The sequence below is a fragment of the Crinia signifera genome, chromosome 4 (assembly GCF_055691185.1).
Source record: "Crinia signifera chromosome 4, ASM5569118v1, whole genome shotgun sequence".
NCBI classification, from domain to species: Eukaryota; Metazoa; Chordata; class Amphibia; order Anura; family Myobatrachidae; genus Crinia; species Crinia signifera.
Window position 1 is genome coordinate 206,974,216 of NC_139220.1, and position 17,402 is coordinate 206,991,617.

General features: G+C 44.1%; 1 protein-coding gene across 2 annotated transcripts in view; it reads left to right on the top strand.

The window, feature by feature from the left end:
- The first annotated feature begins 3,153 nt into the window (after positions 1-3,153).
- The window catches only part of STRA6 (signaling receptor and transporter of retinol STRA6), a 54,602-nt gene continuing 40,353 nt past the window's right edge, over positions 3,154-17,402 (top strand). The window contains exons 1-7 of one of the 2 annotated variants that reach the window (XM_083183586.1): positions 3,154-3,278; positions 8,176-8,291; positions 8,426-8,492; positions 9,214-9,299; positions 9,432-9,571; positions 15,187-15,353; positions 17,133-17,252. In XM_083183586.1, the coding sequence (XP_083039712.1) occupies positions 8,197-8,291; positions 8,426-8,492; positions 9,214-9,299; positions 9,432-9,571; positions 15,187-15,353; positions 17,133-17,252 (675 nt within the window). In that variant the 5' untranslated portion in view covers positions 3,154-3,278; positions 8,176-8,196. Of the gene's footprint in view, positions 3,279-8,170; positions 8,292-8,425; positions 8,493-9,213; positions 9,300-9,431; positions 9,572-15,186; positions 15,354-17,132; positions 17,253-17,402 lie in introns of both variants that reach the window. The other variant, XM_083183587.1, reaches the window with a different exon arrangement.

Genomic DNA, 17,402 nt, shown 5'->3' on the forward strand with positions numbered 1-17,402 from the left:
ATACACTGGATACTGTATGGAATACAGTACTTATATGTAACACTATATATATAAATATATATATATCTATACTTTAGTATATGATGTATAAAACTTTTAAATAATATAAATAAGTTGTCAGCATACCATAATGAATAAATACACAAACTTAATAGAACCAGTACTGCACTTTCAAAGCTCACATTCTCCCACCTCATGGTAATGCTCCTGTCTCCTCTTCCTGGCAACTGCTCTCTGGTCCAATGCACTGACTGAGGACACAGAAACGTGGCAGAAGAAGTTACTACCACAGGGCATGTGCAGCAGATTCACTCTGTCCCTTACACTGCATGATGTGGCGACAACTCCAGTAATCGTATTATATACCATTGTTATTGTCATAATTTGAATAACTTGCCAAGAGGATGGGGGTTTATGGGCAACTAGAACCCCCCCCCACACACACACACACACACACACACACACACACACAAACACACACACACACACACATTTGCCTATGGAATGAAATACATAAAAACAAGACATAGTTCATGGAATGGTATATTTGAGTTCCTGGGGTGTTTGTTGGGTGGAGGTGTAGAACACACCCTTTTTTGGGGCTTAGGAATTTTCAGTCTATTGTGCAGTTGTGCTCCTTAGGTGTTGAAGGGAGCAAGGAACATACATAAGTGCCAGGTTGGTTGGGTGAGGCTTGTGGACTACATTTTTCAAATACTGTAGTGCCAAAGATTCTCAATATTATGGTGATTGTGACTTTAACCATTTTAAAAAATTCACGTTTTGTTAAACTGAGCCATTGTTGCTTTGACCTTGTGCTTGGGATCATTGTCTTGCTGAAAGGTGTAGTTTCGCCAAAGCTTCAGTTTTCTAGCAGACTATTGCAGTATCTCCCTGTATTTTATACCATCAGGACTTCCATAACGGCAGTTGCAGTACCAGGATCAATGACACCCGGTACGTCCAAGAAACCCATATTTGTGTGCCGAAATGACTAATATGGGAATTTGATGTAGGATTCGTATTAGTCACTCTGGTAGCAGTATGCAGCTACTGCTGGCTGCTTGTGATGCTCATGGCTGAGGGCAGGGACGGACTGGAAGCTCCACTTTTTTCTTCTTCAACAAACCGAAAGGTCAGGTCAGTGTTTACTATCTACTAATCTATGTCATTTTTTTCCCTGTGGGGACCAAAATGCTTGTTTTCTTTTCTGTGGGGAACAATTTGTGCTTGCTTTTCTTGTGTGTGGGGCAATGGTGGAGAGGGGGGGATCAAGTGTTTGGATGCCCATAGTTCTTTATCTAAAGTGAATATAGATATTCAATTTATTGAATGACCGGCCCTGCGCTGGTTGCCACGGTGTCAAATGTGACCAGTTTGCAATCCACAGATCTCATTTATAATGGCTTTCAAGTCTACACTACTTCTTCAATACTCCACAAGTTCCAAGTAATTCCCGTCAACTACTTGAACATATTTTATATCAGTGAACCAGGACTGAGGCTTCTGTTTTCATTTCCATCCCTGTATGCTTCTATAAAGGTCTCCCAGACTGACAAGCCATACTCTCCATTCCACTGACCAACCTGCACAAATAGCCCGTCTGTTTATTTTTCAGGTTACTTATGTTTGTTTACCAGCACATAGAGGCACAGACATCACAGCCCCATATTTTAGGGCACATTCATGGACAGCATATTTCAATACATACTTTAAAAATCCATGTGAAAACTCGGTCAGGGCCATCTTAACAGCATTGTAGGCCATGGGCAAAGCAATGCATTTGGGGCCCCTCCACACCCATTTACAGAAATTTTTAAAAAATCATAACCTGCAGATCCCCCCCCCCCCCCCCACTGTGGATCCATGCCCAATCTCTCCACTTGCTTCCATACAGTGAATAGTTGTCAGTACTCTGATTGGTTAATAGCTCCAGCCATTCACCAATCAGCATGCTAGAAAGCCATTCACTGTCTGGCTGCAGGCTGGGAGGCAGCTAGAGAATGCAGGCAGGACTCAGAAGAAGATCAGAAGCCAGATGCCTACAACCCAATCTGCCCCAGCTCCAAGGCCCCCAGAATTTGGTGGCCCGTGGGCAGCTGCCCATTAAGCCCATATGTTGAAATGACCCTGAACTCGGTACAGCAGATCAAAGTTCCAAAAATATCTAACAGTCATTTCACATTAAATATAAAACACTCTCTTTGCATAGAACATTTACTTAACTGCCGCTGTGGCTGGGTAAACGGCTGTCTGATGGCCTCCAAGCATTGCTACAGGATTTTATATTGTTCCCATGATGCTCAGCTGTCCAGGTCATTTTCTCTTTATTGTGTTGGTTAGCTCTCCGGACCTCACTACCACTGGGCAGCAGGCAGTGTGTGCGCCAGATCTTTGCCCAATGGCTCTGGATGATGCTGCGGGTAAGTGCTAACTAGACTTGATATACAGTTTCTGCTCATTAGCTCCTCTTAGTCTATGACCTACCTGTTACTTCTTTTAAGTTGCATGGCTTTAATAAACACCATGTTTTTCTATAAAGCTTTGTGGCAGAAATACCTATCAACTGCATCAAATATAGTATTCCTCAGCATAATGGTGTTAGGTCTATCACAGCAGCTGCCATGCAAATATTCTGACAGCTGTAGAGTTTATGAGTGAAATACAGAAGCGTGAGACTATACAGGGGCAGTGTAGAGGCAGATGACAATACGACACTTTTAGCAGCAGCACTGAACTTGCCATTAGCACTGTAAAGGTTGTTCATCAGAAGATGCTAAATATACAGGTGTAGCAGGAAGTTTGTCCAGTGGACCAAAAACAACAAAACAACTGGCTGATCAACATAGTGTTTTATTAACTGAGTTGCTGTGTGTATTAATCAGCTACATTCTCTGTGAGAGCAGAAGTGCAAGTTTCAGGTATATTACAGTCTTACGTGTTTCAAGGTAGAAGGCACTAGAGGTATGTCAGGAAGTTGGTAATGCTGCTGATATAGAGCTATGAGCCCCACCACCTTCACCCACACCCCCCTTTTCTTGGATAACATCCACTACCTCCTTGCTGTGCGGGGTGTAAAGTTCTCCCCCCTCCCACTGAACTTTGCCTGCTCTGTCTCTGAGAGTTCTCCCCACCTCCTCATCCCAGATAAATCACCCCCCCATCACTTCCAGACCAGAGGAGTGAGGAGAGCGTGCACAGATTTTCCTGTCTCAGAACACAGGTGTCCCAAATACTCAGCACCTGCAGCACCCAGGAAGCCACCATAAGGACAAAAGGTTTGTCATTGTATGCAGGCAGGTGGATTCATATTCCAGGCAGAGAGAGAATATGACAACACTTGGATACAAATGTCAGAGGTTATCCTGTGTCTATGGAGGATTGCACAGTAAGGGAAAAGAAAGCACAGTGGGGTAAGGGTGACCTCCCTTCTGCACTGAGGCAAAGTAATGAATAGAAAACTTTGGCAAAGTGTCTGACTGTCATGACAGCTAACTCTGCACAGGTTCAGTTCTAAGACAATGGCACATACTGACAAATGCAAGTCTGTTATATAGACCAAAATCAGATACCTGCTGGGACAAAAAATCTTGAAACAGGCACATCATGTGCATCTATAAATGTCATTTTTTCATATTAAGGAACATAGGATCAGAATATTATATAGCGCAATACTATGGAAAAATAGATTATAGGTAATAATATGAGAAAAACATTCTAACAAGCCTTGATTATTGCAGGGAAACCTGGCCTCAATGTAACACTTAGATCAGACAAAGATCATATAATGCTTTTACGTTGTTGATGATGTTTGGTAAACAATGGCAAGAAATATTCATGTAGGAAAATATAAAGTTACCATTAACCGTACATTCTATATAGACACTATCATTTTTATTATCTTTGATTTGTACATTCTATATATACTCACTTATAATGCAATTGGTTGTCACACATTGGTGACCCTTCCAATTTCTTTAGAAAACGGCATTAATTTGTTTTGATTTGTTGTTGTTTTGCTGTGATAATCTCTATTATGCTGTATGGTATGTAGTAAGTGCTAAGGTCACTAAGGCCCTTATTCTGATCGGTGCGGATATTCCCGCTTGCGTACGGCCCGCCGATGTTTATCGTCTGCGCATGTGCAGAGGTCACTCTGCGCATGTGCAGGCGATTTCGCCGCATGGATTCTTTATACGCCGCACAGGGGGCGTAGAGGGGCGTGAGGGGCTACTTATCCTCATTACCCTATGCATACGCCCCGCGTTTCATGGGCGTTCCCATGCAAACGCGGGGCGTATGCATGGTAATGAGGCCGTGACGCGTGGGTACAGGGCGGGCATCTGACATCGCCGGATGTCAGCTGCCCGCCCCCATACAAGATTTCACACGGACAAGTGTCCGTGTGGTCTTGTGTTGCGGGACCTGGTGGAGCGTGCGGCCCTGCATTCGATGTTCGGCGACCATCGAATGCAGGGGCTGCTCCCACCATGGAGGAGGCGTATCCCCGTCCACATTCATGCGGACCGCCACATATCCGCATACGGACGGAGGTGGCGATCCGTATGGAAGGCGGGGATTCGCCTGCACGGACATGACCGCATATTTCTGATCGGGCCGCACCGATCAGAATAAGGGCCAAAGTGTTACATAGGTCAGGCTCCATTTGGTAATATAATAAGTCAGACCTGATATATATTTTGTTGTAAAAATCAATTATATGTATGTATTAAATATATTGTTAAAGCCCATACACACTGGGCAATTTTGAGCTGAAGCTGCTCAGTTTCACGCTTCAGTGTGTATTGGCAGACGATGAGTGGTGAGTGCTGATGCGCATCATCGCCGGCAGGCGCCATTCCTCTGCTGGTTTTACCAGCAGACTGAATGGCTTTCCATAGCGTCCCACTATAGAAAGCCGTTCACAGTTGCGGAAATCGCTGAGCAGGGGGAAATTGCTCAGTGTGTATTTACTGAGAGATTCTCTGCCCAGCCATTTCAGCGATCATTGCTGTGCATAAATGCTGGACAAAATCGCCCAGAGTGTATGCACCTTTAGGATATAATTTCACTGTTTATTTACAATTATCTAACAATAAAGTGTTAATATATTAAAGTAAAACTTTTATATTTCCAATACTGTATAAAATGATGCATACAGTAGGTACTGAAATGTATTTATTATTATTAAATGTGACATTTCTTCTGCTTATAACTTTCTTATGATGGAAAATATCTTTAGTATGTTGGAATGTTGCTGTTTTGGAGAGGATCTGGTAACAGTCCGGCCTATGCTTTATGCCAGCTTACTATATGTGTGCTTGCTTCATCTGTCCAAAAGGGTCAAACAAAATAGTAAAAAACAATAAAAAATAAATAAAAATCAGACCATGTTTACCATTTCAATTATTATTTAGCAGGGCCAAATTTAGAGTTTAGGCCATCCTTAGGCACAACATTGTTGGTCATCCCCCAACTGCTAACTGCTAGGGATCCCAAGGCCTGCTCTTGTGCCGCCATTCCCCCAGGGATTATTTTTTTTCCTTTATAATCCTGGTAACAGTTGTCCGTCCTCCCACTCGCATATTTCCACCACCATTCAAAGATGGTTTAAAAAATGAATTTGTCAGTTATCTATTACAGAACCGGCAAAGCCCTATAAAATTAGCTGCACATAACCACCCCCAGGCTCTTTTCCAAGTGGTAAAGCCGCTTTAAACTTATTATTGTAGGAATTGCAGATCAGTAGGCATAAAAGCAGATGGATAGGAAATATATGAATAATGCTGTATCTTGAAAGGATAGATAAAATATCTTCAGCATTTAAGATTTATTAATCCTTAAAATAAATGTGATATCAACATTCCCTCATCACTTCTATTGATCTCCTTACGCTACGTTTCCCAGTTCCTTTTAGCACTTATCTCCTCACCATTATCACCTAATGTAAGTAATAGATCATTTGCTATACCATCATTTTAAGGGTTCTTAGTTCTCCTATCTACAATATTCCTCTATCTATACTTGTCCTTTTTCAATCTCATGCACTCTGCATCCCCCCCCCCGCCCCCGCACACACACGCACAAACACCACTGTTGGCCTCTCACCCCAACATTCAATGTTTGAAAGAATTATAACCCATGTAATTGAATGCCTTACATTACTTTTACCCCATGAGGAGGAAAGACCTGAATAATTAGTAGGGGGTCTGCTCCCCTGGTAGTGATATATGGGGGTAATATAAAGGTTTCTCACAAATACAGACATGATCAACCTTTCACTACTAGAGCAACACCGCTCTGCCGAGGACAGGACAAAAAGAGTCAGGCTTCAGCATCCTAGTCAGACGCTGAGAAACCACATCGCCCCTGCATAATAAGGTATCGGGGGGTGACCATTCATTTGTGCATTCACTCTATTTTGTCAGTGCAAAATATTTAAACACAGTATGTATATATATATATATATATATATATATATATATATATATATATGTAGAGAGAGAGAGAGAGAGAGAGAGATTATTGACTCCATTTAAGAAGAGAAACTATTTAAATATTGAAAGCTAATATAAGGCAATATAATATTGTCTTACAGTTGTGTAATAAAGACAACCACAACCTGGTAAAACAGAATTTAGTGTTAATACCAGGCAATCAAGGTCTTAGGCACTGTGATTAGGAATTAGTCAGTGATGCCTAAACAGTGTGTCACAGTGCTTTACTGGAATTGTTATGTGAAAGTTACAGGGAAAATATGAAAATGAAATATAGGCGTTATGGATGACATAACGCACATAGACCTGTACGATTACAAGATGCTTCGATCTTCCATACTTTTTCATTTTATCCATAACAATTTCATAAAAGTTCTGAAATAAGTATGGTGACAGATGTGTGCCAGCTGTCTGCGGCCAAGAATACAAATACATTATTATATCTACCGGTGTGAGTCTGTTTACTATATGTGGTGGGCTGCAAACTATCTAGAAAACTACAGCAACTTATGTGTACTCTTTGATGACATTGTTTCAGGTTGATTTGCAGAAGGTCATACTTATAGCTGCCACCAGATTAGTTGTTTGTTACTTTGGTTACTTACTGGCATGATACTGTTTGCAGTCACATTTTGCATGTGTAATTAACCAGTGCTTATTCCTGTGGTCAGGTGGAGATGAGGTGGTCACAGGTTATGCAGAAGACACATAATTGGACAATATGAGTAATTGTCCATAGCAACAAGATGCTACTTGTATCAAGTACATATAAAACAATACAGTAGGTGGAAATGATTGGTTGCTATTAATCCACTTGCCCAATTCTTGCCCAATTCTCTGCTCTTTGTAAGGTGTGTACTGTATACAGTATCTCCCCAGCTCTCACTGCTCAGAGCTGCAGGTGTAATGGACTCCCATCCCCATACCTATTAATGTGCTGTTACTAGTAGTAGTGTTCATGAAAATCATTTTTTTTTAACACAAGTCCCTAAATGGCCTTTTATCAAAATAATTACCAGCTAAGGAATTTGATTACATGAGGATACAATGGGAGGCCATTAAGTTATCTAGGGTCAATAAATAAGAGAATACACTGAAGGCAGGTTATTTCAGGTTACATCAGGGAAGTGTACTGAGCTAGACAGCAGATTAGTTACCTTTATCATCGAGTTATAAGGCACTCAGTAACAGGAAGACGGCGGGGCAATAAGGCAGAACAAATGCGAGACTGTCACTCTACGTTGGCTCTATACTCGCATGACATAGAAGAAGACTTCATAAGTTAGTACTCTCATATTACTAATGAGAGGGTGGGAGACATTTTTGGTCAGTCATTGTACAATGGGATTAGATGTCAGAGGAGGTAGAATAGGTCAAATTTGATTTATATTGGAGCCAGAATAGTTTGCACACAATCCTCAATTGTTCATGCAGTGTCTCTGCATAATTATTTCTGGTCTCTTCTCCAATATTACTCAACTCTGATATCCCCTTCTCACACACTTGTCATTCTCTTTTATTTGATCATATTATCACTAGTAACTGTTTCTGCTACTGCATTCCGTTGGCATTTTCTGACCCACTGGAATGTTTTTAATCCCCTAAACAAAAGGATGCTGTGAAGAGTGGTCAGCTGAGCGTGGGTATATAAATGAGGGTCTTTCTTGTCCTAGTACAGGAGCAGCAAGGTGGCAGCATTATGTCAACTCAGGAGGGGGACCCTGAACTGGACATTTCATCGTATGATGACTGGTACATTGATGATCCCCAAGAACCAACGATACCCCCTCACGAGTAAGTGGACCTAGGGTTTTGGGGGGGTTTTCATTTATTTTTTTTAAACCAATTTGTTATAACATATACAGTACCTGACACTGTAATATAATCTGATTGGATAATTTCTGTAATGGTTTATTCCCTCCCGACAGAATGATTTTGCCATGTGACCCAACCTTGTCAGAAGGACTGTACCACCTGATCCTGGCACCTGTATCTGTGAGTGTATACCATCACTAATAGCTGCTTCTCAGATTCATCCCCCTAACCTTTGATTACAGTATACACTGTATAAATCTTTGCTTCATGAACTTCCCTGGCATTTTATTTATTATCCCATGCGATACTCCCTGCAAATAGAAAATATTTTAATAAAGTGTGAATCCCCATTATATTCCCTCTATACAGTATATACTCCTAATACCTAATATTTGACATTTTAAATAGTGTGTTCTGCTTATTTTAATAACGGCATGATGGCTCTGGCTCTGTACAGTGGTTGGAATGCATTAAAAGTTGTATCATAATGCTAACAATAAAACGTCATTTATGAAAGTGCAAAACTGCACCTGCCGCAAACTGCATTTTCCAAGCACAGGTAAATTATCATTAACCCTTTGAATGCCAAGGGAATTCGTCAAAATAGGTGTGAAAATTGCCATCATAATGCCCTGTAATGTTAACTTTATATAAGAAATGTAATCCTTTTCTACACATTTTTAATTTGAATTTATGTAACATATGTAAACACCGCTGGCATGTTTCACAGATATTTTGCGCATCTCATACAGAGATGTTGGCCCTCAAAAGGTGGCACAGTGGCAGTTTATGGGCATATAATCATTTCCCATTTATATGCCAGCCGACAATAGTGTAAATAAACCCCAATCCCAATTTACCTATGTTGTTTCATACACCATGTGCATATACTTTTTCCTAGCTGTGCACGTTGCTGCTTCTATCTTTCCTGATTCGACGGCGAAAGCTCTGCATTTCCTGCTGCTGGGGGTTCCCTGGTGTCCTCAGGTAGATTGTTACCCCATCTCCCTCTCTGCTTCCACATGGCTGGCCACCCCCAATCACCTGCACTTCCCCACATGACATCCCTTATCCTTCACTTCCTCTCACTTGTCAACTTTCCCTCTGCCCAATCCACAGCCCCGTAAACCTCCTGGAGGGTTCAGGGAACAACTGGATACCCTGTACAGTCTTCGGTTTACTATTTTCCTCAATCTGCCGGCTTCTGCTGGATCCCTCGGCACTTAACTTCATGCCAGAAATCGGTAGCTCACACAAAGGTAAATGTACTTTTAAATGATTCCACCTCTTGTATGTCCATAAACAAAGTTTACTATCTGTAGGGCAGTGTTTATCACATTCAACCTTCTAGGAACCCTAACAATGCACATATTTCCTTCTCTATACTAGAGCACAGGTGTATTCATTACTAACACGTATTAAAAGATCTACAGGTGGTACTATTATTTCACGTGAGATACTCTGGGGAGACCTAGACAGGGCCGGTGCTAGGGTGTCCGACGCCCTCCTGCAAACCATACATTTTGCGCCCTTTCACATTGCCATTGCAACAAGCTGCAGCCCAATTCTGGGAGTAGGAAAAAAACATTTTGTATCCCAATTGCACACTGAATGAGAAAATAACTACATATTAATCAGATAATACAGAGATCTTGGTTGCATATATCTGCAGATATAGGGCTAAGCCCCCAGGCCGTACGTCAAGGCCTCTCTGTCACTGGGGGTCCCTAATACTGGGTATGGGTCTGGGGTGTGGGCCCCCAACATGCCGACACAGGCTGAGTACTCCAGGGCAGCACACAAATGAAAATTAGTAAGGGTTAATAAGAAGCACATAAGTGCTATGTAGGGAAGTGAAGGTGGGATTAAAATACAAAATATATACAATGTGATAGGAAAAAATAAGAGTTAATAAAGTGTTATTTTATTAACTCTTATTTTTTCCTATCACATTGTATATATTTTGTATTTTAATCACACCTTCACTTCCCTACATAGCACTTATGTGCTTCTTATTAAACCTTACTAATTTTCATTTGTGTGCTGCCCTGGAGTACTCAGCCTGTGTCGGCATGTTGGGGGCCTACACCCCAGACCCATACCCAGTATTAGGGACCCCCAGTGACAGAGAGGCCTTGACGTACGGCCTGGGGGCTTAGCCCTATATCTGCAGATATATGCAACCAAGATCTCTGTATTATCTGATTAATATGTAGTTATTTTCTCATTCAGTGTGCAGTTGGGATGCAAAATGTTTTTTTCCTAGACAGAATTACCCCTCCCTTTTGGCACCTGAATGACACACCTCTGATTGAGCAGCTAACCAACAAAAGTGTTGTGCAATTCTGGGAGTATATGCAACATGCGATCCTATGGAGGATCTCGGGTGCATGTACATGTATGCATACACCATCTCAGTGCTGTGTCCGCAAAATGTTGCAGACACTAAAGGTGCCCATACACGCTGCGAGAATCGCATACGTTATGGGCTAGATCGCATCGCACAGCATGCATGCAATGTGTGTGCAATGCGATCCAAAAGCAGTACAAAAAGTATGTGCAGTACATTACACCCCTCTCGTGACTGAGGGGGAAAGGAGGGGAGAGGAGGAGATGGAAGAAGAGGGGAGGAGATAGAGGGGGCGGGGTGTTGAGGACTGACAGTGGCACTGGCACAGCACACTGAGAAGAGGGAAGTAAGGGGAGGCGGCGCTGCTGCCTGTTCGTCATTTGATTGACAGCTGACAGGCGCAGGGAGCAATGGGTAGGGAGAGGATCTGGACAGGACATGTCATCCAGGCATTCACAGACAGCGCTAAATGCCTCAGCGCAAGTGTTCGTGAGGAAGAGGTGGCAGGTCGCAGGAGGACAGTGGGTGCAGGGAGCTGCTCAGCCTCTTCATCCTGCCACCCGCTGTCAGACAGGCGCTACGGGCGGCGTGCAGGAGGCAGTGACAGTGAGGGCTGAGTCAGCTTTACCAGAGCAGGAAGGGAGACAGCGCCTTTTCAGCATGGCGCCTCCCTGCTTTGCAGGAGCTGCTGAGTGGGTAGCGCCGGCCCTGGACCTAGAAAACATGCACTGTTAGAGACTGTTAGGGTTCCCTGGGAATACAGAGCAATGATAGTTGTAATTGCATAGATTAGAGATGAACTTCAGAAATCTAAATTTAGCAACCATCCATGTTCCCAATCAGACAGAAAGGTTTTTTTTTTCCCCTCATGAGGTTTGCAGAGGTTTCCGGCTATCAGATATGCTGCTTCCCAATGGCAGTTTGACGGCTGACTGTACTCTGTGGAGGAGACCCAGTAGCTCATGTGCAAATGCATGAAGCTTTGGAATCTTCTCCGCATGTGTACAGTAAAACAATTGTTGGTTAAAACATAGTGGGTATTTGATACAGTGGCAGCTAACCTCTCACTATGCATGGCTTGATGTCAGAATAATGCCAACCCATTGGATGCCGGGTTTGCCATGTCCATCCTAAGCTTGGGGAGGCCGCAGCAATATGCTGCTAGGGCTGGGCATTATGAAAGCAATTTAGGATGGAAATTACCAGCCTGAGGTGGACATTAATGCACTGCCTGTCTGTCGTTTGGATAGCACATGCATGTTTACATGATGTAGCACAAGTGCAAGTCTCCTGTGAAGCAAGACATAGATATGCTGTGCTGGTGTCACCTATACAGTAGCACTACATGCATATGCAGTGCATGAAGCCTATTAACTAGACATACAAGCAGAGCAGGTCTTTCCAGAGGCAAGGCACATAGTCCTGGGTGCTCTGTCCATAATGGGGTCAATGAATCAATAGGTGAGATATCTGTGCTGTTAAACACATCATGTACTGCCTCTTATTGCAGCAATACAGGGTGTGATAGCCCTGCAATGTATAAAAACTTTAAGGAAGGTCTTTCAGTCAGGGGTGCCGATTTGTGTTTTTGCTGGAGGGTGCTCAGGGAGGTGTGGCCTCATGAGGGGGCGTGTCATTTGGGGAGAGGGTGTGGCCCTGCAGTGTGCTGGCCTGGGCGGTCCTGTGTCATGGTGTGCAGTGGCTAGTGCTGCACACTGTATACACGGCACATGGTGGTGTGCTTGCCTCCCACTGTGGGCACACATGCTGCACGGAGAGGGCGGTGTGTGTCCAGGGAGAGCACACATTGGGCAGCATGCATGCTGTACTCTGTCTGTTGGTTGTTGCTCGTCGGGCGTCAGGTTCGGTGGTGTGGGTGCAGCGGACACAAATCAGCAGGTGGATGTGGCCTGGCAGTGGGACTTAGGAGGTTGTGGGCCAGTGGGTGCTCATAGTCTGCTGTGGGTGCTCTGGCCCTTGAGCACCCACAGAATCGGCACCTATGCTTTCAGTAACCCGTCTTTTGGTAACTCTCTAGGTCAGGTCAGGGCTGTCTAACCAGCATTGTAGCATTGTAGGCCCTGGGCAAAGCAATGCACTCTGGCACCTACCCAGCCATTCATGGGAACCAAAAAAGAAAATATGTGCCGCCTGTACACATGCATCCTTACGCTGGCTGTCAGTACTGTTATTGGTGGATAGCTCCAGCCATCTACCATTCATTGTCTAATGCTGCATCTCCGCGTAACAAATGTGTGATCACCACCCATGCCTGCTCACAGGCACCTGGAATTGTGGGGTTCAGGGCAGCTGCCCAATGGGCCTCTATGTAGAGATGGCCCTGATCCAGGTTCAGAGTCTAAGAGGCACTGCAGGTTAGTATAACGCCATCCACAGATGGCATTTTTTTTTTGCGCAAGAGAGGAAAATCTCATCCTTGATAAGCTAAATGGACAATCACTTAGGGGCTAGCTGCTGCAGAAATCTTCAATTCAATCTTTCTAAATAAGAACCAATGTGATGATTCCACTCTACATCGCTGTCACAAGTGTATTATAGCCAGGGGTTTAAGTGAGGGGGAACAGTGGGTGGAACTGAGTTCCATCACCTCCCCTTTTACAACAGAGCCGCAACCCAGATTATTGCCGCTCCAGTCCAGGCTGGGGCTTGGTGTAAAAGGACAAAAAAAATAAAATAACCTGGATCCTATTACCCGGTGTCCGACCCGACAAATGTTCAGGGTCGGACACGAGGCTTCCCCGGAGTCAGGGGCCGTGTAAATGGATACCCCGGGTCATCTGAGCCAGGGACCCATTTCCTCCAATCGAGGAGCCCCAACCTCCAGACCACAGCGCCCTGAGGTCAGTCCGGAGGTTGGGCAGGGGCTGCGTACAGACAGCATCAGAGGTGAATGGATGCCTGTGTGCAGCATCCATTCACCTCCTGGACGGAGGCTGGAGGCAGCCCAGCAGCTTACATGGGTGCTGGGCTTGCCCCCAGCATGTCGGTCGGCGTTGCGGGGGTGTCAGGCGGTGTTGCGGGGGTCACGGTCGCCGGGTTTCCCGGCACTTGGAGATGATATAATCTCTGAGCGCCGGCTCAGGGCCTGAATTCACCGGCGTCCCCTACCGGGCATAATGCCGGGGAATGCCGGTTTAAAAGGGAACAACTGTCGGGTCGCACCCGGGTCCAAAAACCCGGGTGCGACACGGTAGTTTTGGTGTAAAAGGAGTATAATGGTGAGGTGAATCATTTTAACCTGCACAGAAAAGCATTCTAGTTTGCAGGGGGATGCCAAAAACCCTACCACTGGCCCTGTGCCTAATGGGGGGAGGGGCAGTAATTAGGTGGCATAGAGAAATGAGTTCCCCCACCTCTGCATGACCACTTTAAGCCCTGATTATAGCTACTGAACAGGCTACACTGCATCCAATTGCTACTAAACAGGCTGCTGTACTGTCTTCAGTACTGTATGTGCTAAATTGGCTGTACTTGTATTAATGCTTGTTTTAGGGCCTTGAGCCCATAGTTAAACTTCTGACATCCAATACTTGTGGTACCTTAGATAAGACCTACTGTATATTTTACATTTAGTCTTCTCCAAGGCAAGATAAAGTGAATAATTATGCATGTACTGTATACTTTGCTTCCATGTACATAAATATGAGTTTGCCCATTACACAGGAACAGTAAAATCATAACTGCTTACCCAGCCATAAAAATGGTATGTGTATATCTGATTTATAGTACATTTCTTATACTGTATAATACTTTATAATATAGACCATGGGGGACATTTACTAATATCGAATGGGTACGAATATGAACGGGTACGAACAGCTACAACATCGGCAAATACGAATGAGGAGAATACGACAGCTTTGTAAATTTGTCTCCATTCGTATTTTGGGTTGTATACGGCCGTTCCCGTTCATACGCGTTTGTACCGGGATCGGCCCGTATTCGGCCGGGTTAGTAAATTTACCCCTATGTGTCATTTCAAAAACTGTACACAAGCCTAAGGGTTTGTGTGCATCCCTGTTATACGATCTGTGCCTGAATGTGCACATCTCTTCGACCACAGTTATAGTGTCCCCTATGCCGCAGCATGATTGACATTCTGTACTGCAGCTTTTTGTGGGTGGGGAAGAGCCAGTAATGTCAGAATTCCAGAAAACAAAGACATGTCAGCCCTGTTGTCTGTGGGTACCATGGCCATTAGTTGTGCCCATGAACAAAGCTGTGGGTTACCAAGTAACATGAGGGATTCTATGAACTGATATTCATGCAGAATGTTTTGATGCCGCAGCAGATCACAGAAAGCGGCAAGAGGCGACTATTTACAAAAGAAATCTCCTTCCACATTAGTATATTGGCTATCCCCTAAAAACAGGTGTTTTCAGGAATTTGCTGCAACTATTTAATGAAAAATAGTTGCAGCAGATGTTAATCATGTTTGACATATGGATTCATTTTTTACTTTATTTTGACATTCTCTTAATTTCACCTGCTCTACTCCAACAGAACTTTGGACAATTCTTGCCCTCTTCTATTACCCAGCACTATACTACCCTCTTGTAGCATGTCACAGTGTACAAAGGACAGCAGGATATATAGTGGGTACCATCCTGTCCTGGATGCACTGTGGGGCATTCATATGGCAGAAGGCAGAGTGTCCACAAACACCACAGGTAAGACAGAAATGAAAACAGTGTAAACATACAAAGGTACTTGTTTCCTAACACGGCACCCACGATATTAAATCGTACGACATATAATCGCATTACATGCCATACACCCGATGCGATTTAAAATTGTATAAGCCCCTACACGCTTCGGGCTCGGTGGCTCACTGCGCTCGCCACAATGTATAATTTCAACTCCACGCTGACGTGGATAGGGGGGGTATGAAAAGGTCGGAGGACGCGTACCGCCGCCCCACGCGGGCTCGCTGCGCTCGCCACACTTCGGGTTGGCATTGATAGTGGGGGTGGCGTTGAGGGTGCTTTTAACATATAGGGGGCACATTTAACATTGAAAACACCCATTAGGGTGCTTATACAATTTTATATCGCATACAATGGCATACAATTGGCATACAATGCGATGGTATACAATTTAAAATTGTATACCATCGGCTGCCATGCTAGGAAACAAGTACCCATACAAATATATAATTCCTGAATTGTGGGCAAGGGGTGATTAAAGGGTAAATACACAGATTATGTATATGGTGGTATAATGAATTGAGAATTTGTCCTCATAAATACAATATATATATCTTTCAAGGAAGTTCTCATGAAAAGGAATATAGAATACAACATTAGGTAGTGATTCTTAAAGTGTATTGCATTTCAATGTTGTTTTATTGATCATGAGCATAAACATATAATACAGTATAAGCAATTATAATTTCCAATAATATATAAGCAATAACAGACATCAAGATGACCTAACTATCCTAGGCCTAATATCCCGGCGGTGACCATCCCGACAGTCATAATCCTGGCAGTGTCATTCTTTTTGACTGTCCGGATCCTCACAATGGCATCCTGACAGGCATAATTCTGGCAGTGACATCCTGCAGGTCAAATTCCCAAGGAATTTTGGTGAATATCATAACCCTCACCCACCCCTCCTGCAGCCTAACCCATCACTCCCGCAGCCTCACCCTAACATCCCCTTTCGCAGCCCAACCCACCCCCTAGTGCCTAGCTCTAAAAATGTGTCTGGATTTTGACCATTGGGATGCTACTGCCGGGATTGTCCCTATTGGGATGGCGGCCACAGAGATTCCGCCTACATCCCTTTAGACTTCATATGAATATGACAGAATTTGATGCACTTTATAAGAAATTGTTAATAAATAAATTAAAGAACTGGTACATAATGCATAGTATCATTAAAGCCCTGATTCTAATCTCATCGGTCCCCCGCATCTTTGCACTGTTTCTGTGCAGGGTTTCTGTGCGGGCGCCTTCGCCGACCTGTGCCGCCAGAGTGTCGCTCACATGGGGGGGGGGGAGGTTTGGACAGGGGCAGTGGTAGTGCTCCAACATGGGAATGCCCAGCATTTCATGGGTGTCCCCCATGCAAATGCTGGGCGTTCCCATGTAAATTCGGGTGGGACGCAATGTGCCGGGGGTGGGAGTCTGATGTCACATGACTTTAGACGCCTGACCCTGTCTTTGTCCCAGCACCTGCAAATATAATTCGGTCTCCACTGACATATTTGCTAAGCCCAGGAGAAATCATTCGATGGTCGACGCCCATCGGATGATTTCTCCTGCTGCGGGCACATGCGAGGGAATGTGTTTTCATAGCACATGCCCTCTCATGGTTCCAATGGGATATGGCGGCGGGGGGCTGAGATTCGGCGGGGCGGCCTCGCAGCTTACCGAGCAGATCCGAATCAGGCCCAAAATTTGTTTCAATTTGTTATAATTTATTAATGAATATTATGCATTCAGTTCTACAGATATTACTCCCTACTATCAACTATACCGCAGATCGGCTGCCTGCTGCTGCTAAGTCTCATGTACCCTGCGCTACTGCTGCAGAAACTGCGCCAGGCCTCCCAGGCTGAACAGGTAATGAAATCCACTCTGCTTAGATTGTGCATGCAGACTACAGGCTTATACCGCATATAATGCACCATGCTGTTTTTAAGAATGACTGACAGCCTGGAAAGATGTTTGCCAAGATTTCTCTATTCTGTATAAAAATAGACGGTTTAGTGA